Below are 24,930 nucleotides of genomic sequence, written 5' to 3' on the forward strand. Positions count from 1 at the left end.
CTGTTCCCTGGTGCTGTGGTTCTGCCTTCCTGGATTTATTGTGTGTGTCGCATTTAATATTTTGTTTACTTTGATTTATATACTTGTGCATTAATATACTTTGCTGTGATTGTAGCAACATGAGGAAAATATTTGACTAATCAAAACTGCTCTGCCATATTTATACGTCATTTGCAGCTCTAATCTTTTTCATTCTAATTCCTTGCCTTTTCTCCACATTTTTTGAAACCTTTATTTGAAGTTCCGCTTTAGGAAGCTATCTTCAGTTAATTTAACAACGGTTTGCCCTTTCCTACGTGTTTTCTTATTCTACATAGAGGTTGTTCTGTAATTTTTCTTAAATTAGTGGTTAAATTTCAATCTTCGATCTTTCTTCCCTTTTTCACGTAGAAATGGATTCCTCTTGCTATAGCGTTAATTAAAATGACCTAAGAACCCATTGCAGTGTGATACCCTGTTAGTTATTTTTTAGCCTCTAGCCCAAATCTGGTGCGTGCATTTGTTGGTGAACTATTCATAGGCATAACACCTCACAAGTATATGGTGCATAATAGTACTGACTGATCTCTGACTTGAAACGTGAGGTTAATCCAATTATTAAATTGTTACGATTAATTTTATCATTTGAATCCAGTGCACATCTTTTAAAGGTTGATCCTGCAATGCAGTTAGATTTTCAAGTCCCATGTCTGCATGGTTTCTCTGTGACTGTGTATGTTATCTTGTCAAGACAGTTTAATGTTGCATGTACAACATTAATGCCATATCAGTCACAATACGTTTCTTTGTTTCCTATCGCTGTTAGTAATCACAAATTGCAATATTTAACATTTATGTAATGACTGGGTATGGATTCAAACACATGTTAAATAGTCCCTATTCCTGTTCCAACCCAACAATCCAAAGAGAAAATCAGATTAGTCCTCTACGAAACTGACAAACTGAAGTTTGACAAAGGGCTTTGCATATATAATGAGTAACCCAACTATTTGTAGCAAAGTAATGACCAATTTATGGTCTGAATTATTTTGTACTAAAATAAAAACAAATATCTGTGGATGCAGGAAATCTGAAACAAAAATAAAGGTGTTTTGGTGGAAAAGAATGTGAATAGGGAATGGAGATAGTGCACTGAGAGAAAGAGAAAAAAGATTTGGCAAACAAATTGCTGATAAGCTGCGAAAGAGAGAAATGCTGGATAGGGTGATAATCAAATGTAAATGTTTGAAAATCGATTGGCTGCGCTGGTAGGAAATGCCTACAAAACAGGATTCCCACAATAAAGACAGGATCCCCTAGTCTTCACTGCCCATCCCACCAACCTCCATACAAAAAGTATAAGATACTGTTTCCATCATCTCAAGTGGGATGCTGCTACCAGACACACATTCCGTTCCTCTCTGTCATTAGCATTCTGCGGGAAACACTCCCTCTGGGGCACTCTGGTCCACTCCTCCACTCCCTGCATCCCTCCACAGCAATTTCCCATGCAATTATAGAAGGTGCACCACTTACCTGTTTAACTGCTCCCTCCTCACTGTCCAAGGTCCCAGAAACACTTCTCAGGTGAAGCAGTGATTTACCTGCACTTCATTCAATCTAATCTACGATATTTGCTACTCACAATGTCATAGAGATGTGAAGCACAGAAACAGACTTTTTGGTCCAACTCATCCTTGCAGACCAGATATCCCAAATTAATCTTGTCCCATGTGCCAGCATTTGGCCCATATCCCTTTAAACTCTTCGTATTCACGTATCCTTCCAGAGGTCTTTTTAAATGTTGTATTAGTACCAGACTCCACTACTTACTCTGGCGGTTTATTCCATGCACATATCATCCTTTGTGTGAAAAAATTGCCCCTTGGGTCCCTTTTAAATCTTTCTCCCTCACCATAAACTTATGCCTCTAGTTCTGGATTCTGCCAACCCAGGAAAAAGGCCATGTCTATTTACCCTATCTGTGCCCCTCATCATTTTATAAACCTCTGTAAGGTCATCCCTCAGCCTCCGAAGCTCAGGGAAAACTGCCCCAGCCTGTTCAACCTCTTCCTATAGCACAAAAAAACCCCAAGCTTGGCAATATCCTTATAAATCTTTTCTGAACCCATTCAATTTTCACAACATCCTTCCTATAGGAGGTAGACCAGAATTGTGCGCACTATTCCAAAGGTGGCCTAATCAATGTCCTGTACAGTTGCAACATGACCTCTGAATTCCTATACTCATCCTAAACGCCTTCCTCACTATCCTATCTACAGTGGAAACTCGATAATCCGAATGTGATGGGCTGGCACTATTTTGTTCGAATAATTGATTACTCGGAAAATCGATCATATGTCGTTTCTCTCGGGCTCGGAATTTTAAAGTCTGCTCCCTATTCAGGAGACTGCAGCAGTGCACGAGACCCCACCCCCAGCGCTGCCCTCCTTTCCTCCTCCTCCTCCCCCTCCCCCCGAATTTCGGATAATTGGTATTTGGGTAATCGAGTTTCCTCTGTACCTGCAACTCCACTTTTAAGGAACTATGAACCTCTACTCCAAGGTCTCTTTGTTCAGCAACACTACCCTAAGACCATACCATTAAGTGTACAAGTCCTGCCCTGATTTATCTTTTCAAAATGCAGCACCTCACATTTAATCTTAATTAAACTCCATCTGCCACTCCTCGGCCCAGTAGCCTCTTTGATCAAGATCCTGTTGTACTCTGAGTTAACCTTCGCTATCCACTACACCTCCAATTTTGTTGTCATCTGCAAACTTACTAGCTTTACCTTCTATTTCCACATCCAAGTCATTTATATAAATGACAAAAAGCAGTGGAGCCAGCACCAATCTTTGTGGTGCACCTCTGGTCACAAGCCTCCAGTTAGAAATTGTCGGATAAATGAAAAACCAGTTTTTGCCGGGTTGCTTATTTGTCTGCACAAATTCTATGGGAGTCTTCACATGACCTTCCCCCATCAATTGCCCCTCCCACAGGTTCCTGCTATTTGTCTCCCAGTGTGTCAGTCATAATGATCGGTCAAAAGCCTTCCCAAGGCTTTTCAATGTGGCTTGGTTTTGATTTTTCAAAATTGATTACCCTGGTTCTTTGCCTAATGTAGGTTGAAAGCTACTCAAGCTTTAACTGAGCATTTGCTTGGGGATGGGAAGTAAATTAAATTAGCATACATGCTACATGTAGAGGTGACTGATCGGTCTGGTTAAAAATGCAGAGCACACATAGGATTGTCTCCTTTATTACACTGGTGTCATCATTCTGGAAATACTGTTTCAGTCATGAAACAATTGTAATGGCATTCTTGTGACCATTTCTTTGAGATAGTGACCCAATCTCTTCTGCTGCCAGAACCATTTCTTGTCCCTAGCCTCACCACTTCATACCTATCATTGACTGCATACTAAAAGAGATTATTTAAATAGGAATATTCCAGAAATGTTTTATTTCAGCAGAAATTACGAACATTTGGTTGATGTACACTTGAGTCTCGGCAACTGAGCTGAAGCAGATTTCAGTTTAAAGATCCTATTCTAGTGCTGAGTAAAATAGATTTATCTTGAGTTGTTGGTTCCAGGAGGTCTGATTTTGACAGCTAGGAGAATAATTTTAAACTGTTAAGGGGTGAGTTTAAATGTGAGGCTGATAGCACTGTTTAAAGAAATACAGAAGTGGTGACTTTCTTATCTAAACTACCCTATTGTTGAATTTTCATTTCCTTTCTATCAACTGAGTAAAGGTTCCATGGTATGGTTGGAGTTGAGGAGAATTTACCCATTTAGTTTATAATGACATTTTTAAATTCCTAACCAAGCCGAACGTATGCTGTTTGCTGGAATTGGCAGTAGTCTCCTTTGTTGTTTCTCAGAGTTATGCATCAACATGTTCTGCCTTGCTCCAGTTTCCACGACATGGCATTCTAACCCTGATGTTCAGAAACTGACTTTTCCAGTATTACAGGATAGACTAGCTTTGTTTGCTTTGGAAGCTGAAGATAAATTCAAGTACTAAGGGGGTGGGGGTTGTCTTCTGACTCCCATGGAAAAAGGAGGGATTCTAACTGTGACGTATCTTCTTTCAAAGCAGAAATATAATTTACTGAGAACATTGAAGAGAAGTTGGAGTTGGATTACAGATCTGACAAAAGACTTTTTTTAAAGTTAGATTCTTAGTATATTCTGAAAGGAGATTGGATAAGAAATGCCTGGTTTGATTTTTGTGACCTATGTGAAGTGTGTAGCAGATGAGAATGGCTAGAAGACTACTGTAAACTTCACAAAATTATCTCTCTGACTCATTTCAAAGCTCACAGACTACGTTTTACCTCATCTTTGTAACTATTTGGTCTAAGTTGGCTTCTGCAACTTATATGTTTTATGTGTCCCCTTCGTTGTGGCCTTTTTTTTCATAGTGTCTTCACATCATGTCTTGCCCTGCATTTCAGCTGGCAAAGAACTCCTCTTCCAATGCATCTTATCAGACACTCGTACATTACTTACGATAAATATAATGAGTCAGGTTGTACGAAGTGTGGCAATCTGCTCCGACATTAAATGATCCATATTTCTGACAGAAAATTGCAATTGCATGTCCTTTAGGAACATGAGCATACTTTGAGATTTTTGAAATTTGTAGTTCAGGTTGAGGTTCAGGTTGTAAGTTTGCTCGCTGAGCTGGAAGGTTTGTTTTCAGATGTTTCATCACTATATTAGATAACATAGTCAGTGACCCTCTAGTGAAGCACTGGTGTTCTGTCCCAACTTCAGTTTGTGTGTCATAGCCTGTAAAAGATGGGTAATATCATTTCCGGTTCTGTTTTCTCAGAGGTTGATAGATGGGATCTAAATCAATGTACTTATTGATGGAGTTCCAGTTGAAATGCCAGGCCTCTAGGAATTCCCATGCATATCTCTGTTTGGCCTGTCCTAGGATGGATGTGTTGTCCCAGTTGAAGTGGTGTCCTTCATCTGTATGTAAGGGTACTAGTGATAGCAGATCATGTCTTTTGGCAGCTAGTTGGTGTTCATATATCCTGGTAGCTAGTTTTCTGCCTGTCTGTCTAGTGTGGTGTTTGTTACTGTCCTTGCATGGTATTTTGTAAACGGCATTCATTCTGCTGGTTCTTCAGGTCCATCAGCCGCTGTTTTAGTGTGTTGGTAGGTTTTTGGGCTACTGTGATGCCAAGAGGTCGGAGTATTCTGGAAGTCATTTCAGAGATCTCTATATGTGGTAATGTGACTAGAGTTTCTGGGTGTGTTGTTTGCTTGTTTGGTTTGTTGTTGAGAAATTGGTGGAAACTGTTTGTTAGGTAGCCATTCTTCTTGAATATCCTGTATAGGTATTTTTCTTCTGCTCATAGTTCCTGGATATTGCAGTGTGTTGTGGCGTGTTGAAATAATGTCCTGATGCTACTCCATTTGTGAGTGTTGGGGTGATTGCTGCTTTAGTTGAGTATTTGGTCTCTGTGTGATGCTTTCATGTAGTTGGTTTGATGTTCTCCATTAACTGTTTATTCTACTGTGACATCTAGAAATGGCAGTCTGTTGTCGTTTACTTACTCTTTTTTTGTGAATTTTATGCCAGTAAGGGTACTGTTGATGATTTTGTAGGTTTCATCTAATTTGTTCTGTTTTGTAATGACAAAGGGGTCATCCACATAGCGACCCAAAGTTTGGGTTGGATTTTGAGGAGGACTGTTTGTTTAAGTCTCTGCATTACTGCTTCTGCTAAGGACCCTGATGTTGGTGATCACATGGGTGTTCTGTTGATTTGTTTGTAGTTCTTGTTGCTGAAGATGAAGCGGGTAGTGAGGCACAGGTCTACTTGTTTGAGGATGTTGTTGCTGATGAAGTTGGTGTTTGTATCCTTGGTTCCTTTAGTGGTGCAGTCAGTGTTTCTTTGGTGGTGGTGTCAACTACAGGAGAAATGTGTGTATTTCGGGTTCCAGAGGGATACGGGACAGCAATTGACTACTCAAGGGGAGAGATGGATATGTGTCTGATCAGAGCCGAGAGTGTAACTAGTCTAAGGGAAGTTACGATTTTCAACGTGTCTGGTAAATTGGAGGGTCAGTTTAATAGTTACCCAGGTGTTAAACTAGGTTTTTCATTGTTAAATATTTCCTTGGTGAGTATTTCCTGATCCGTAGGCAGAACCCTCTGAATTCTCAGATTTAAATGGAAAATGTTGGAGCATTCCCTGTGGAAGAGATCTCCATGATATCTGCTCTTCCATTTTCCAGACAATTCCCTCAAAGTCTGTTCTTACTATTTCGCACGGTCCTGCATCCAACTTGCATCGAGGCAGCATAAACAACTACCTGACTGTTGAAAAATCTGGGAATTCTAACCATGATAAATAATGCATTATGAAAAGGATGATTTTGATTTTGGGCAATTACTATTGTCTGTCACTTAGCCATCAGTTCAGTAATGCTGCCTTCCACATGATTTATGTAACAGTTCTCAGAGGAGTTTTCATTTTTCATTATTTTTTGAAACTAATCTATAGAGTCATACAGCATGAAAATGGACTCTTTGTTCCAACCAATCTATGTCAAATATAATCCCAAACCAAACTTGTCCCACTTGCCTGTGTTTGGCCCCTTTCCCTCCAAACTTTTCCTATTCATGTACTTATCCAAATGTCTTTTAAATGATGTAACTCTACCTGCATCCATCCCTTCCTCTGGAAATTCATTCCACACACAAACCACACTCTGTTTAAAAAAAAAGTTGCACCTCGTGTCCTATTTAAATCTATCTTCCCCCACCTTTAAAAAAAATGCCCCCTTGTTTTTTAAAACCCCTACCCAAGGGAAAAGACCCTTCCTATTCACCTTGTTTTTGTACCTCATGATTTTATGAAATTCTTGATGAGGTCACCCCTAAACCTCCTATGCTCCAGTAAAAAGTCCCAGCCTATCTTCATCACGCAAACCTTCCACTCCTGACCAGATTCTGATCAATCTTTTCTGAATCCTCTCTAATTTAATAATATTCTTCCTCTACAGGGAGACCAGAACTGTACACAGAATTCCAGAAGGGGCCTCATGAACGTAGTGTACAACCTCAATATGACATTCCAACTTCTATACTCAATATCTGAGCAATGAAAACAAACATGCTAAATGCATTCTTAACCACCCTGTCTCCATGTGACACAAATTTGAAAGAACTAAATGCCTGAACCCCTAGGGTCTCTCTGTTCAACAACACAACTCCAGGTCCTACCATCAATTGTATAAGTCCTGTTGTTGTTTGTATTATCAAAATGCAATACCTTGCATTTATCCAAATTCAATTCCATTTACCACTCCTCAGTCAATTGACCCAGTTGATCAGGATCTCTCTGTAATCTTAGATAATCTTCTTCACTGTCCATTATACTACCAATTTTAGTGTCATGTGCAAACATAATAGTCATGCCTCCTGAATTCTCATCCAAATAAGTTTGTATAAATGACAAATAAAAGTGGACCCAGCACCCTGTGATCCTGTGTTTCTATCTCTCTTTTCATCCTCGCTGATGATTAAAGGTAACTTTATTTCTCTCAAACAGTTGTGGGATCCAGCAACACCAAGTGTTTCAGCACCTTGATTTATTAAAGTGAACGGTGAAATTAGTCAAATGTCTGGATCATACAGTTGCAGCTTTGAACCTTTTGTGGAATGTTGTATTTTACAGTACTCACTTTCTGTTTGGATTTCATGTCAGTAATCTTTGTATCCTTCAGCCCTTCAAAATCCAAAGAGCCTGCTGGCACTCCGCCACCTGTCAGAAATGATGCTAACACAGCCAGTGCAGGGGTGAGCCCATCACAGCCAACTGGCACAGGGCCCACTCAACTCAACGTTGCTGCAGGATCAAATACAACGGGTCCTAGTCCACACGTAATCAGAAGAGGTGAGTTCTCATTATAAATAACTAACATGCACAACAATTTACTAAAATCATGTCATACATTTAAAATCATTTAATTACAGATTTTTTTTGTTATTCAAGTTGAAAGCATAACTACTGGGAAAGGTGTATTTGCCATAACATTAAGAAACCAGATGTAAAAAAAAATTGAGGCCATATTACAAAAATCAAAGTTGCTGTTTTGCTTATTCTGGATGGGATGCATTCTAATTTGCTGAGAGAAATCTGGTCATTTAGTCATAATGGCACACAAAGAGGTTGTTTGTCCATTGGGTCCATGTAACACTGCAATGTAATCCAGAACCTCTGATCCATCCCTATAGCCCTGAAAGTAATTTGTTCAAGAGACCATATAATTGCCAAAAATGTAAATCTTTTGAAGGTCTTGGCTACAATCTTCTACCTTTTTAAACATAAGGGTGGTGCCAAGAGACTGGAAGATTGCAAATATTACACCCTTTTGGAAGACTGAATATAAAAGAAGAATATTAAATCTAGCAATCTCTTGGCCAGCCAATTTTATGTTTGTGGTGAGATGCTTTTAGAAAATGAATAGCAACTTGGACAATGTACCTAGGCTTCTGGCAATGGCGAGCAATGAGAGAATACAGTGGCTACAAACAGATACAGGCAGGTCTAATAAGTGGGTAACAAGGTGAAAGAGTATAATGTGAGGAAGTGTGAGGTTATTTACTTTGGCTTTACAAATCGAAAATAATAATTTTCAAAAGGAATGCAATTTCTAAATGTTGATGTTCATAGGGACTTGGGTGTACAAGAAAGACAAAGTTAACATCTAGGCACAACAAGCGATTTGAAAAGTAAATGACACATTGGTCTTTTATTGCTGGGGCCTTGGAATACAAGAATAGGTAAATCTTGCTATGGGGTTTGTATAGTGGAGAACTGAGCACAGATATTTTCACTTTTTAAGGACAGATATATAAGTCTTGAACCGGTACAGCAAAGTTTGATTAGATTGGTTCCTGAGATGAGAGGATATTTCTATCATGAGACATTGAATCCATATTCTCAGCAGTTTAGAAAAATGAGTTGATTTTATTGAAAATACAAGATCTTGAAAGGCAGAGACTTGGGTATTATTTTCCATGGCTGAGGAATCTACAATAAGAGAGCCCAGTTTATCAGTAAAGGATTGGTCAATTAGCTCTGAGATGAGCAAACATTTTGTCATTGAAGTGTTTGGAAAGGTATCCCAGAAGGTCAAATATGCTCCATATTTGATTACATTTAAAGCAAATTAGTTTGTTTTTTGCTTTGTCTCATGAAGTTGAAGGCATCAGAATTGGTGCTACAGACCATTTAAACTGAAGGGTCTCCTTCTGTGCTGTACCCGATCAGGATTGAGAAACACCAGATCATGTATTATTTCATCGAATCCCCACAGCGTGGGAACAGGCCATTCGGCCTAACAAGTCCACACTGACTGACTGAACAACATCCCACCTAGACACACTCCCTACCTATTCCTGTTTACCCTGCATTTCCCATGGGTAAACCTCCTAATTTACACATCCCTGGACACGATGGGCAATTTAGCATGGCCAATCCATCCAGCCTGCGTATCTTTGGACTGTGGGAGGAAACTGGAGCACCCAGAGGAAACCCTCCCAAACCTGGGGAGAATGTGCAAACTCCACATGGACAGTCGTCCGAGGCTGGAATCGAATCTGGGTCCCTGGCACTGTGAGGCAGAGTGGGAACCATTAAGCCACTGTGCCACCTCCATTAGAATATTCTAAAACAATCCAGGTTTCCCCAATTTATATCTTTGCTCTTTAATTTCCTTTGTTTCAGATGCTTACCTACTCTCATTGTAAAAGATTCAATGGTCTCTACCATGTGCTCTCCCCTTGATCTTCATTACCTGTGAGAAAAAGCTTCAAATTTGCTTCCTTTCCTTCAAGGCATCAGAGAAATGCTCAAGTAGAGCAGCTTATGACAGTTAAGGGAATTGATAAAAATAAATCATGAATTTGGTGTAGAATAAATTGCATGAGCAGAATATTGGCAAGCAGATTCAAATTAGTGAGAGGTAAATTTTGAACTGTATGTATACATAACAATGAAGCAATGGAATGGATTGATGATAGGAGTAGCGTGGGTACCTTGAGAATTATTAAGGGAGTGATTGGATGCCATATCTTGGAGCAGGTGAATTAAAATAAGGTGATTGTCTTCTTCCCTTGCACTTAGCTTGTGATCTTATGTCTTTTAATGTTCATATTAATCGTTTTTTCTTTTTCTTTCAAGCAACGAAAAAGCCTGCTCCCGCTCCTCCAAAACCTACAAATCCACCTCCTGGGCAACCTGCAGGTCATGGAACTAACCAGCCTGCTAGCCAAGCTTCCGTGCATTCACCAAAGCAGCCTAACCAAGTTGTCAGTCCATCTCTGAGTCAGCCTGGAAACTGGAGTCCTGTTCAATCCCATGGACAGTCAGTTTCTCAACCGACGATCCAGCCACGCAGGCATTCTAGTAATCTAATGGTTATTCATGCCCCGAGTCACCCCCCACCTCAACCTCCAGCACAGCCTATCAATCCTTATCCATGTAAAGCACCTAGTGACCAAGTAACAGATCAGTCCTCCCATAGCCCACCTGACACACCAACTCCTCCCAGCACCCCTCCATTAGGAACACACAATACAAGCTTCCATTTAAATCAGCACTTCCCACATGGCCAGGTTTCCACAGCAAATCAGGACCTGCAACCCCAGCATTCGCTTCCCCCCCAGTTTGCCACTTTGCCAAGGGCACGACCAGTACCAAAGCCGAGGAATCGACCCAGTGTTCCACCACCTCCACAGCCAGCTGTAACAGCCCCTCCTACAAATTGTTCCAGTCCTCCAGAACATGCTTTGCCAAATGTGGCAACTACAGCTTCAAAAATAGTTACTGGTGAGTATTTTCAAACAACTTTCAGATATTTATAATTTGCCTTTTATATGTATAGGAAATTTCGGATTTCAGTGCAGTTGCAGTATTTTTCTAAGAAATTTTCCAAACCTTTAATCAAAGCTTAATGTGCTAAATAGGAAAAATAATTTATTAGGTCAATTACCAAAGGTTGTTGATGGATTTTCAAGCTTTCCTTAATGACAGAGTTGACATCATCTGGTGAATGAAGGGGGCGATACCTCAACAAAGGATTTTAGGGAAACATTTCAAGAGAGGAATGTGTAGCAAGATTGGAGAGGTTTTCTAAGAAAATTCCTCTGGACAGTGAATGACTGATCAAAGCTCAGTGGTGCCAACGAATGAGAAAGTAGTCGTAACTAAGATACTTTCAGAGAAGGAGAGTTTTATGTGTAAGAAGCACCACCTTTTGCTGTATAACCTAGCTCTGGTGTAGGTACGACTTGAACCCAAGCCTCTGGCTCACTGGTAAGGATACTACCACGGCACCACAAGAAGCCAGTTCCTCAAGGTAGTGTTCTAGGTTCGACTATCTTTGGCTATTTTATCATTGTCCTTCCTTTATCATAAGGTCAAATGTGGCATGTTTACTCATTGCACAATAGAGTTATAGAGTTATGCAGCAAGGAGTGGAGATAGAGGGGTATTCTTCAGGATGGCAACCATTGGCTGGTGGAGATCAGTGTTGGGACCATGCCTATTCATATTATACATTAATGATCTAGGCAAAGGAACTGAGGGCATTGTTGCAACATTTGTAGATTAGATTAGACTTACAGTGTGGAAACAGGCCCTGCGGCCCAACAAGTCCACACCGACCCGCCGAAGCGCAACCCACCCATACCCCTACATTTACCCCTTACCTAACTCTACGGGCAATTTAGCATGGCCAATTCACCTGACCCGCACATCTTTGGACTGTGGGAGGAAACCGGAGCACCCGGAGGAAACCCACGCAGACACGGGGAGAACGTGCAAACTCCACACAGTCTGTCGCCTGAGTCGGGAATTGAACCCGGGTCTCAGGCGCTGTGAGGCAGCAGTGATATATGATTGTACATGATATGAAGGCAGGTGAAGGGACAGGTAGTGTTGAGAAGTAGAAGTTGCAGAGGGACTTGGACAGGTTAGGAGATGAGCAATTTCTTAGAAGGTGCTGAATCTGTGGAACCCCTTGCCTTGGAATGCTATTGAGACCAAATCATTAAGTGTGTTTAAGACAGACAGATTGGCTTTTGATTAGTAAGAGAATCAAAGGTTTCCGGGGGAAGGCAAGAGAATGGGGTTGAGAAACCTATCAGAGCTGAAAAATGTGTTGCTGGAAAAGCGCAGCAGGTCAGGCAGCATCCAAGGAGCAGGAGAATCGACGTTTCGGGCATAAGCCCTTTCAGGAATGAGGAGGGTGTGCCAAGCACGCTATGATAAAAGGTAGGGAGGAGGAAACCTATCAGCCAGGATCAAATGGTGCAGCAGCAGACTCGAAGGGCACAATGGCCTAACTCTGCTCCTAATATCTTATGGTTTTCTGGAAATCAAAATTAGAATATCGATTTTATTTTTCACATTGGCAATATTTAGTCATTCATGACGGTTCCTTCCCAGGTATGCTTGATTGATATTAATACATTGAATTAATTTGTGACTAATAATTTTACATGCCAATGCCTTCACAGGTTTGGGAGGAGACTCTGCGGCGAGGTTGGTAGATTTCAAACCGTTTGCACTAGCAGCTAGTCTTGCTGTTGCTCGCTGGGCAGTGCTTTGTCAAAGTTGTGTCTGATGTGCTTTTGAGTCATGCTAAAATTAGTGCCTCATTTTTGTTTGCATCTGTGCACAAGTAAATCCCAACACTTGGAGGTTAAGCACTTCCATGTTCATACTCTTCTCTAGCATCTCTTAGAACAACTTCACAGGAGACAGTAATTAAAATCTTGTTAATGTAACTCTCATCATGAAAAGCTATGTTTAGTTCCAACTTCCTTTTCACACTACCCTTTCACTCAGCAGCTCTGGGGAGTAACATTGCAATTGCGTACAAGTAAAATGAGCTGGCTATGGGGAGGGGCAAAAGAGATAACCCGGCCCACAAAGCCTCCAAGAGAGAGAGGTCATCGTAACCTAGAATATTGGTGACGTCACATTTTGTTGCCAGAAACTGAACATCAAGTAATGGGAGTCAGTTCAAATATTAAATCAAACTGATGTCTGAGATTCCTATATCAATGTCATGTAAGAGTCTCGTGAAGAAGAGTAGGACAGTATAGTGTCATCATTAGAGAATCACAGCGCTCTTATTTTCCATCTCCTTTCCCTTCCTCTTCCTCCTCCTCCTCTTCCTCCTCCTCCTCCTCCTCCTCCTATTCCCCCACCCACCAAAAAAAATCCCTACTCCATGCCAAACTCAACACTGCTGATCAGCCTGCACGACACAAGATTGTGGCATGATTCAGATAAGCTGGATAAGTTCCAACTTCACTCCTGGGCAAGTTTAGGCATAATCCATCTCAACTGCATGGCAATACAAGACTTGATGTCCTGCAGGCCCTACAGAAAATCAGGATAAATGCAAAAGAACTTGGATGGATACGATCCTTAGAATGCCACAGAACAAGATTAGCTATTTGGGCAAACCAGAGTTTCAATTCTAGCTAAAGAAGTAAACTAAAGCATTGACCTTTGTGCCTTTATGGTGAAAAAATGTGCTTTTCAGAGTTTGTGAAACAATATGGGCACCAAGCAGGGAGATAAAAAGCTTGGGCTTTACAGAGGGCACAAAACTGAAGATGCTGTGGGTTTTAGGAAGGATGTTAAGAGTGATGGAAGCCAGTGGTAATGAGTGGGATGCACAAGAGGCCAGGGAAAAGGAAAGGTTGAGGGAAACATTGTTGAACTGGAAGAGATTACAGAGTGTTTAGATAGTGTTGATCTTTGACCTTAAATAAAAAGATAGAACTTTAAATTTGAGGCTATACAATAAAGCCAATGTAATTCAGCAAACTTAAAAATCCCACAACACCAGGTTCTAGTCCAACAGGTTTATTTGGGAGCACTAGCTTTTGGAGGGTTGCTCCTCCTTCAGGTGGTTGGGGACTGTAAGATCGTACACAGATGTCTTATGATCTTATATTCCACAACCATCTGACGAAGGAGCAGCACTCCGAAAACTAGTGCTCCCAAATAAACCTGTTGGACTAGAATCTGATGTTGTGGGATTTTTAACTTTGTACACCCCAGTCCAACACCGGCACCTCCAAATCATAATTCAGCAAAGGTATAGTTCTGCGAATGGCACTTGGAGCAGCTCCTCTTCAAGGATTAGGGACAAATAGCTGTTGTCGGATAAAGGCTGCAGCTCAGGTGCAGTGTTGTTTGGCTCATAAAGGCATGGTACAGTGTATAGTGAAAAGAGAGAATGTTTTACAGCAAGTGAAATATTTTTGAAGTGAAATTAGCTGTAATATAGTGTGCTGTAATGATGCATTTCAGTGAACTTGAAAATTCATTCTTTCTCTAAAATTTGTGTGCCGAATCTCCTATCCTGTCTTGAACTAATCAAGAGAATGTAATTCCACTCTAACCACATATATGCTAGACTGGGCAACAGTCTTTGGATTGAATGGGCAGCAATGCTAGCTGTGTGGGAGCCTAGCGATTTATAATATGCTGTTTTAGAGCTGGTTGTAATTATAGTAATGTTCACCATGTATGCAGTTTGCATGAGGATATTAGAGCACGCATGTTCTAATATTATTTGGTCCTCCATTACTTCAATGTAGAATTATGTAATCTGCTTCCTCTGGGCATGTGACCTTGCCAACTTTGTGTATTCTGTTTACCCCATAGCTTCAGTTGCAACCAAATGGCTTTTGTGTCTAGACTCTGATATACATACTGCATGATAATACTGTATTTCCATATAATGGAAATAGTGTGAATTTAAAACAAATCTGATGAGTTAGTTTGAAAAAACTTCAACTTTTGATTTGTTAGTTTTTTCAGTTAACAATTTAGTTTGAAGGCTCTAGAATTATATGCATATGAGAGAATAAAGATCAGAGAATTGTGGATGTTTAAAAACTACAGTTTCACCCAATAATAACTCTGATGTTCTCAGCCATCAAATTTCCACTGACTTATGCTCAACTGAAATGTTTTAGTGCGTTGGTTTATTAACTTTTTTCGTATCACATTGAGATATCATGATCAAGCCAAGTGCTTAACTCCAGATCAGCTATGCATGTGTCATGGTGATTTTATTTAGGCAGTTAGGATCACAATAGAAGTGAACCTATTCACATTGCTGACTGTTCAGCCTCAATTTGCTGAAAGTGCAATCCTGAGATTCCTGCCCTTTGTTCTTTTGTCCAGTTTTTTTTAAGTGTAGAACCCAAGCCAGTAAAGAAATGAAACATATTGTAATTCACCCTAGAATAAATAACAGCTGCATTTGTAGGCTAATACTCCAGATGCTGGCTCACCAATATCTTTTCCCTTTTTAGAGGAATTTATACTTGAAAACTCCAGTCATGTAATTTGCATTTTTCCTGTAATTGGGTCAAGCTATTGGATGCAATTAGTTGATAGCAAATAAATTCTGGCTAGAACAAATGTATGTGAAGCAAATAAAATCCTATAAATAAATGTTCACTTATCCTTACACAAAGTAAAATTCTAAAAGAGTTTGCATGCATGATTGTCTGCATCTGCAGTGTCTCCTCCCCCCATAAGACTTTGATATGCTGCCTATTCATTTAGTGAGATGAGGTGCTGCTTGTACCAAGCAGGAAAAGCAATTGCTTTCAGTGTACCTGGATGTCTATCGATCCTGGCGCTTTTTTGTTTGTTTAATTTTAAATCTGTCGTTCAGCGAATATTTGTTGAGATTAAATGAGATTGATTAGTTGATGTCAGAAGGCTTAAACCCAAGTAGCAGAATGAGAATTTCTTCATGCTACCCTGATGTAGAAAAATTTAAATCTTTGCTAATGGTTGTGCCTGTAGGCTGCTGGGGCCTTACAAATCTTCAATGGCCATCACATCAAAAAAGCTGTATCCAAGAACAAGTTGATCCTTAATGGATACGGTTATCAGTGTTAGTGTGTATCAGAGTTCGCATCCCTCTACTGTAGTTGGCACAAAACTCTTAGATGTTGCACATACAGTACACGTAATCTGCAGACACTGTGTGGTTACCCGCCAATATGGAAAAGCCTTTTAGGATTATGGCTTCTAATTGTAAACTATTCCATTAAAAAATGCAGATGTCTGACCAGGAAAGTACTGTTTGAGCAGAGTGGGGAAAGTTAATGGTAAGACATGGGCAAGTGATTGGCCAATTAATCCTGCTAATTCAGTGTCAATTTAATGCATGCTTTCCAGTCTTGTTACTAACCATTCATCACACTGCTTGCCTGCACTTGTACTAATAATGCATGGGTAAAGAGGTTTGCCAGACATCAGAAAATGCCTGCATACACCCTGAATTTGATATGCAGTAGAAAGTATTCAGTTGGGTTGTTCAGTGGTTAATGTGCAAATAATAGCAATTCAGTTGCTTCAATTGTGACCAACATTTATAGATCCTATTAATGTCACAAGTTATAGAGTAGGAGGGTGCTAAATTATCACAGGTTTAAGAATGGAAAATACTGTAGAACAGGTCAGTGATGCATCATCTCCAGAGGCAGCATCATGTTCAGACTGGGTTTATAGTGAAGTTCTAGGAATGTTCCCTTTTAGTTTATCAAAGGTTACGTTTTAAAAAATGTGCACTACTCACTGAATTAGCTGTTGGTGTGTGCCTTTCAAGCCATCACCCCTGTTGTAATGGTGGAGGTTTTAGAGGTGAGGTAGCCCTCCTGGAATAGTATCCTGGCCACTTGTCATATTTCTTAGGGTATCACTGATGTTTTGTGTTTACTGCCAGATTCTGATTCTACTGTGCAAGAGCAGGACTCAAACCAGCCTGTGGAGTTAATGTCTGCTGCAGGCAACTCTGAACTCGGAAAACATGAGCAGCAAGATCTTGACGATGACTCGGAGAGCACCGCTTTGTGAAGGGTCCCGACACTCCTCCATTTGCACCGCTAAGCTATCCTCTTAGAAGCTTAATTCTGCTGCTGTCAAAAGGATATGCCAGCTACAAAAAAAAAATCAAGAAAGGAAATAAAACTCTCTTGGTTGTTTTCTGCTAGATGTGCTCATGTTGCATGGAATATGATTGAAGATTTCATCAGTGCCACTATCATGATCCCATCAATGCCACTATCATGACCTAATCAATGCCACTATCATGGATTCATCAATGCCACTATTATGGTCTCCAAACTGATCCTCTGTTTTGTTTGTAGTTCAGACAGGAGATTCTTCTGAAAGACATTCATTCATTGCAAGAAACTGTGATTGTATGAGAAACCGTTCCCCTTTGGGAGTTCAACTGTGGGTTAACAGCCAACCATTTGGTTACATTTGGGTTTCTAGTGCCTTATTCAATTGTCACCAAGTTTCTGGATGGAAACTCACCATGGTCTTGTTTTCTTCTTTCTTTTAAATATTGTACTCTGAGCAGTATCCAGATTTTGTACAAGTAATTATTTCTGTGTTGAATTAAACACATACAAGAAAATGGTACTGGACTGAGACAGTCTGCTCAATCTGTACATTTGTATTTATCCTAATGCAATTTGCTTGTAAGATTAATGCTAAACCAGTTGTACTTGGTTGGTATTCATTTTGCTATGTTCTTCTGTTTAACATAAAGTGCACTTCTTGCCTTAGGTCTTGTTTTGCATACAAGGCAGTTTTCTAACTGATTAAATCTGAATAAATGACACTGTTTTCATTAGTCTGAGAATCTGTTATGAATTATAAACAAAAATACATTCTGAAGAAAATGTGTACAAATTACATACATGTATTAAGAAAATAAAATGCACCACTAAGCTGGTTGTTTGTGGGCAAGGACTGCGTGTTCATGGCGCTTATTGTTTTAAAATGACAAATAGAGATGAAGGACAAAGTCACAAACCTGCAAGCACCAAAAAAAAAATTGAAAGGTCAAAATAGGATGCAAGATAAATTGGGAAGTAACAGCTAGTTCATGCAAAATTGTGTCATGATGATCCTTGACATTATTGAAGATAAGGAGTTCCATAGTTTTAAGGTTCTGGGAAAAGATCCTGTTATGAGTAGAAGGTATTAGGACTAATCTAAATATGAGTTTATTGGGAATGCAATGAGAAAGGATAATTTCCCACACATTCTTTCTGACTGAGCGACAGGACAGAAGAGCTCTGACGTGCAACAACCATGGTAGTGTTGACAGAATAAAGAGATAAGTAATTTTTCTAGAAAAAAGCATGTCACCTTTCAAATAGACAGCTGTACATATTAGAAAAAAATCCAAGATATGAGAACAGTATTCATGTGTTGGAGGGGCCAACTTTGTGGGAAAGAAGTATAAAAAACTTTAATTTCTGTGGATACTCTTGTGGTTGCAGGACATCCTAGAGCCAATGATGTATTTTTTGAAATATTGTTACTATTGTAATGCTGAAATATAGAAGTGAAAATGGAACTTTTTCCGAAATTTAGAAGAAAGGAAAGAGTTAGAATGTAGAAAGTGGAACCATGTTAATAAGAATGCTGGTTTTGGCATTGGCTGAAACAAGGTCAGCCAGGAAACTGGGTGTTTGAGATGGGCAGATGATGTGAACATATGAATTCTCCAGGTGAACAGAAAGTATACTGTGTAGCATTGTTGAAACATAAGCCAAGTTTAACACCCTTAATCACTCCTTGGTGAAAATGCTCAATTACATGAGACACTCTCTCCCTGACCTTCCCCATGCTTAATAAAGGGTTAACCACCAAATTTCAAATGAGGCGCTTTTGACTATTGGAGCCAGTAATGCACAAGTAACAGAGGGAGGAAACTGCACTGGGGGAGAGACCTAGCCCACCACGAATCTTTGAGGAGCACGTCTGTATCTCCAGCTCAGCCAGGAATGGTGTGGTAGGTACCTGAGTTTTGCCAAGCAGCAAGTGACTGAACTATACTACATTCTGCAACCACAGAGGAGTGAGAACAGCAGTGTTATGGAGATGTGGGTATATACATAGCTTTGAAAGTTAAAAGCTAGCAGTGACAGCACCAAGTGTTTTCAATAAGAAGCAATGTAGCAGGTGCTCCAGCTAATGGGGTAGCTTGGTTGCCTGGAAACGATAAAAGCAGATTTGAATTAGGCCCATCAGTTTAAATTATACCCCAAAAAATACTAAACTCCAATCCAGTTTGAATTTAGGGGTATATTGACAATCTTAAAAGCCAATGACACAATCCAATGTTTTGTGGGTTTAAGACCAGTGAAGATTGAACAGTTGCGAGGAGAACTGCCAAGCTTCCAGCATGTAAAAACTGCCTACGAAATAGTTCTGTCAAAGGTATCTATCAATCAATCAACATGTGAAGCAGAATCCCCAAGAAGACAGGAATACAGCGAAGACTGAAAGCTGACTGTTTTTGAGAGAAGAAGTTTTGTAAATCTTAATCAGGGGTTTTATTGAACTAGTATTGTAGAAGGGGAAAGTAAAAGATCGATGGAGGAAGGAGTTGAGAATAGTTGTTAGTTAATCATTCTCTGTTATACTTTAAGAAATAAAGTTGTAAACTTTTATTTTAAATAGTTCTTGACCTCTTGAATTTTCACAAATTACTGCATGAGATAAATCTTTTCTGTGTTGCAGGTTTTAAATTAGCAGAGGGGCTTACTCTGTGTCGTAATGGCAGTTAGTGGCTCTTTCTTGTTGAGTGCAGGTACCTCCCTGCTGCAGCTATGGATAGTAGAGGGGATTTCAGTGTTTTCATTGACCAGAAAGAAGGATGGAGCATGTGCTTAGTGACATTCCCAATGATGCAGGTTACTGTTAACTATAATACATGGGGCCTAGAGTTTATTGTAATGAGCACAGAGGCTGGAATATGGTGTGTTTATTGGTACTGTCTGTAATTTGAACTTCATGCTGGATTGCAGGATGAGAGTGAGGGCTGAGAGGCCCATGCTATCCTGAATGTTCTCAGCAGTTCTAGGAACAATGGGCTCGGTTTTAGCCAGCCGCATGATGCGAGACACTGTATCCTGTTGGGACTCTGTCAGTGAGGGTGAATCTCTACTGGGCCAAATCTCAGCTGTTTACTGTGGGGTATTGGCAACCTTGTCTAGTAAAGAATAAAGAAATGTCAGGAAATGTATTGCAATGGGTTCAGGTAACTCTACCAAAGCTGACTAGCAACAGGCATCCAGGGGCAGTGAGGGGTCATTGTGAGGTGGAGTGATGCAATCAATGACTGAAATTTGTTGAGATCTGTGTCTAATTTTGCAAAGAATCTGAATGCAGTATTGTCTGTGTCTGACTGCTTAAATTACACTCTTCCGCTGACAGGACCTGTGATGTAACTAAAAACAGCCAAGAAGCCCCGAGTGTGTTTACTTACACCACAGGTACAATTAGTGAAGTCTAATTTGCTTCCTTCAGACGAGCAGCATTCCACTGAAATTGGGAGGCCCATGTACCAGTGTCACTGTCTCTCCCTCTGAGCCAGGCAGTCTCCGTTCAAATCTTCCTACAATGGAGGTGTGTCATAACCTGTCCAAACAGACTGAATTAAAAAAATACTTTTGCACTGAAATTGTACATTAACATTCTCAACATCAGTGCTGAAGGTATTGAGAAGTAATAGCAGGCTCCTTGTGTGGGCCCACAGTAGTTGTAGCTGTGTCAAATTGCACATTCCAGGCAAAATATAGGGTAATATTGCCCTCGTGTGTTCAGACAGCAAAAACACAGCTTTCAGATTGCACCAGGTAACATCATTAGTTGCAAACTACAAACCAAAAGAACTGTGGGTGTTGTAAATGAGAGAGAATAATAGAAATTGCTGGAAAAGCTCAGTAGGTCTAGCAGTACCTGTGGAGAGAAATCAGAGTTAATGTTTTGAGTCAAGTGACCCTTCCTCAGAAATGATGACACTAAGAAAACCGGTTATATGCAGAAGATAAGGTAGAGGGAAGGTGTAAGGAGTAAATAATAGGTGGGAATAGACCCCAAAAAGAGAAGAACAGTTGGACAGACAAAGGAGTTGATAATAATGTGGCTGGGAGAATGAATAGCTATTAATGGGGATGGTTAGTGGCTAACAATGGGTTCTGTGTAATACCCAACCACGTGATAACAAGTGAGGAGCAGGAAAATCGACGTTTTGGGCAAAAGTTCTTTATCAGGAATCAAGGCAGGAAGCCTTCAGAGTGGAGAGATAGATGGTAGGGGGGAGGGGGGGAAAGGAACTGGGGAGAACGTAGCAAAGAGTACAATAGGTAAATGGGGGTGGGGATGGAGGTGATAGATCTGAGGAGAGCGTGGGGGAAGGTAGCAAAAAGTACAATAGGTGAATGGAGGTGATAGATCAGAAGGGAGAGTGGAATGGATAGGTGGGAAGGGAGATTGGCAGGTAGGACAGGTCATGAGGATGATGCTGACCTGGAAGGTTAGAACTGAGGTAAGGTGGGGGAGGGGAAATGAGGAAACTGGTGAAATCCACATTGATGCCCTGGGGTTGGAGTGTTCTGAGGCGGAAGATGAGGCATTCTTCCTCCAGGCGTCTGGTGAGGGAGCTGCGGTGGAGGAGGCCCACGACCTGCATGACCTCGGCTGAGAGAGAGAGGGTGTTGAAATGTTGGGACACGGGGTGGTGGGGTTGATTGGTGCGGGTGTCCCAGAGATGTTCCCTGAAGTGCTCTGCGAGGAGGTGTCCAGTCTCCCCAATGTAGAGGAGACTGCAACGGGAGCAACGGATACAATAAATGACATTGGTGGATGTGCAGGTCGAACTTTGATGGATGTGGAAGGCTCCTTTGAGGCCTTGGATGGAGGTGAAGGGGGTGGGGGGGAGGTGGGCGCAGGCTTTGCAATTCCTGCGGTGGCATGGGAGGGTGCCAGGATGGGAGGGTGGGTTGTATGGGGTCATGGACCTGACCAGGTAGTCACAGAGGGAACGGTCTTTGCGGAAAGCGGAAAGGGGTGGGGAGGGAAATATACCTCTGGTGGTGGGGTCTGTTTGGAAGTGGCGGAAATGTTGGTGGATGATTTGGTTAAACGAAGGTTGATAACGTGGAAAGTGAGGACCCTGGGAGGGGTGGGGTTCTGTCCTTGTTACGTTTGGAGGGGTGGGGTTTGAGAGCGGAGGTGCGGGATGTGGACGAGGTGCATTGGAGGGCATCTTTAACCACATGGGAAGGGAAATAGCGATCTCTAAAGAAGGAAGCCATCTGGTGTGTTCTGTGGTGGAACTGGTCCTCCTGGGAACAGATATCGTGGAGGCGGAGGAATTGGAATTACGGGATGGCATTTTTGCAGGAGGTGGGTTGGGAAGAGGTGTAATCCAGGTAGCTGTGGGAGTCAGTGGGTTTGTAAAAATGTCAGTGTCAAGTTGGTCGTCATTAATGGAGATGGAGAGGTCCAGGAAGGGGAGGGAGGTGTCAGAGATGGTTCACGTGAATTTAAGGTCAGGAGGAATGTGTTGGTGAAGTTGATGAATTGCTCAACCTTCTCGTGGGAGCACGAGGTGGTGCCGATGCGGTCATCAGTGTAGCGGAGAAAGAGGTGGGGAGTGGTGCTGGTGTAACTATGGAAAATGGACTGTTCTACGTAGCCGACAAAGAGACAGGCATAGCTGGGGCCCATACGTGTGCCCATGGCTACCTCTTTGGTCTGGAGGAAGAGGGAGGATTCAAAGGAGAAATTGTTAAGGGTGAGGACCAATTCAGCCAAACGAATGAGAGTGTCGGTGGAAGGGGACTGTTGGGGACGTCAGGAGAGGAAGAAACAGGGCTTGGAGGCCCTGGTCATGGCGGATGGAGGTGGAGAGGGATTGGATATTCATGGTGAAGATGAGGCATTGGGGGCTGGGGAAACGGAAGTCTTGGAGGAGATGGAGGGTGTGGGTGATGTCTCGAACATATGTGGGGAGTTCCTGGACTAGGGGGGGGTAGGACAGTATCGAGGTAGGTGGAGATGAGTTTAGTGGGGCAGGAGCAGGCTGAGACAATGGGTCGGCCAGGGTGGACAGGCTTGTTTTTCCTGGGAAGGAGGTAGAATCGGGTGGTGCGGGGTTCCTGGACTATGAGGTTAAAGCTGTGGTGGGAGATCTCCTGAGAGAAGGAGGTTCTGTATGGTCTGGGAGATGATGGTTTGGTGATGGGGTTGGGGTCATAGTCGAGGGGGCAGTAGGAGGAGGTGTCGTCGAGTTGGCGTCTGGCTTCAGCGGTGTAGAAGTCAGTGCGCCAGACTATCATTGCACCCCCTTTATCCACTGGTTTGATGAGATCAGGATTGGAGCAGAGGGAGTGAAGGGCTGCGCGTTGTGAGGGTGAGAGGTTGGAGTTGGGGAGGGGGTTGACAGGTTGAGGCGGTTAATGGCCCGGCGGCAGTTGGAAATGAAGAGGTCTAGGGTAGGTAATAGGCCAGCGAGGGGTGTTCAGGTGGATGCAGTGTGTTGGAGGTGGGCGAAGGGGTCCTCGGAAGGTGGGCGGGAGTCCTGATTGTAAAAGTAAGCTCGGAGGTGGAGGCAGCGGAAGAAGTGTTCGACATCATGACGTGTATTAAATTCATTGATGCGTGGATGGAGGGGGATGAAGGTGAGTCCTTTGCTGAGGACTGATCGTTCGTCCTCAGTGAGGGGAAGGTCTAGAGGGATGGTGAAAATTCGGCAGGCTGGGAGCTAGGACCAGGTGTAGGTGTGGAGCTGGGAGTGGGGGCAGAGCCTGTAACTGGACTGTGTGTGGTGGTGGGGGGAATGGGGGTGGAGTCATGAGCAGGGGTGATGTTCCCCTCAGGGTTCTGGGGGGCAGGGATGGTGACAGTGGGATCTGTGGGGGGGTGGTCAGCAGAATGCAGGTGAGTGGCGTTAGTGGGGGTGGAAATGGTGGTGAACACGGCAGTAGAGGGGGCGGAAGTTGCTGAACGTGTGACGTCAGCGATGATGTGGGGTGCGGAGGTGATGTCATGTGTAAGTACAACAAATGTTTATACACCCACCTCCATAACCAGCGCTCCTCAAACATTCCAGAAGAATCTCCCTGGCCTCTGGAACTGCTCGGACGCCATTAGTCGTGTGGCTGGTACAGCTACCACCCGCACAGTGATCGATGACATCACTTCCGCCCCCATCATAGCCACTTCCGCAGCCACTTCCGCCCCTCACAATTCCTCATGCACCACCCCCTCCATTTATCTCTCCACCCTGGAGGCTTCCTGCCTCTATTCCTGATGAAGGGCTTTTGCCGTAAACGTCGATTTCCTGCTCCTCGGATGCTGCCTGACCTGCTGTGCTTTTCCAGCACCACTCTGATCTGGAGTCTGGCTTCCAGCATCTGCAGTCCTCACTTTTGCCATGTGGTAACAAGACCTGGTTTGTGGGGGGTTGGGAAAAGGACACTGGAGAGCTCAAGTCCTAAAACTATTGAACTCAATATTGAGTCTGGAGGGCCGCAGGGTCCCCAAGCAGAAAATGAGGTGCTGTTTTTTTCAACTTCGCTGGAGCACTGCAGCAAGATTGAGACAGAGATGTTGGCCAGGGAACAGGGTGAAATGTTGAACTGACAGGCAGCTGGAAATTCAGGGTCTTATTTGTACATACAGCACAGTGTTCTGCGAAGCTGTCTCCAGTGCTTCATTTCCCCAGTGTAGAGGAGACCACATTGTGAGCAGCGAATGCAGTAGACTAGATTGTGAGAAATGCAGGCAAAGTGCTGCTTCACTTGGAAGGTATGTTTGGGCCCTCAGATACTGAGGAGGGTGGAGATAAACAAATAGTGTTGCACCTTCCGGTTGCAACAGAAGGTGCTGTTTTGGGTGGGGGATTTGGGAATGAAGGAAGAGTGGAACAAAGTGTCCCAGAGGGAACAGACCCTGTGGAAAGCAGACAAGGAAGAGGAGGGTAATATATATCTGGTTATGGCTTCTTGCCGGCGGTGGCAGAAAGTTGGGGGGGGGGCAATGTTCCTCCTGATG

The 24,930-nt window shown here is 42.3% G+C and overlaps 1 protein-coding gene across 7 annotated transcripts in view; it reads left to right on the forward strand.

The window, feature by feature from the left end:
* The window catches only part of LOC132825461 (rho GTPase-activating protein 17-like), a 119,921-nt gene extending 102,169 nt beyond the window's left edge, over positions 1-17,752 (forward strand). For 2 of the 7 annotated variants that reach the window (XM_060840762.1, XM_060840764.1), the window contains 3 exons: positions 7,736-7,905; positions 10,198-10,845; positions 16,790-17,749. In XM_060840762.1, coding sequence (XP_060696745.1) covers positions 7,736-7,905; positions 10,198-10,845; positions 16,790-16,920 — 949 coding nt within the window. In that variant the 3' untranslated portion in view covers positions 16,921-17,749. Of the gene's footprint in view, positions 1-7,735; positions 7,906-10,197; positions 10,846-12,536; positions 12,562-16,124; positions 16,173-16,789 lie in introns of all 7 variants that reach the window. The other 5 variants (XM_060840758.1, XM_060840759.1, XM_060840761.1 and 2 more) reach the window with 5 other exon arrangements.
* The last annotated feature ends 7,178 nt before the right edge of the window (positions 17,753-24,930 follow it).

This window comes from Hemiscyllium ocellatum, chromosome 20 (assembly GCF_020745735.1).
Source record: "Hemiscyllium ocellatum isolate sHemOce1 chromosome 20, sHemOce1.pat.X.cur, whole genome shotgun sequence".
In the NCBI taxonomy this organism is placed as follows: Eukaryota; Metazoa; Chordata; class Chondrichthyes; order Orectolobiformes; family Hemiscylliidae; genus Hemiscyllium; species Hemiscyllium ocellatum.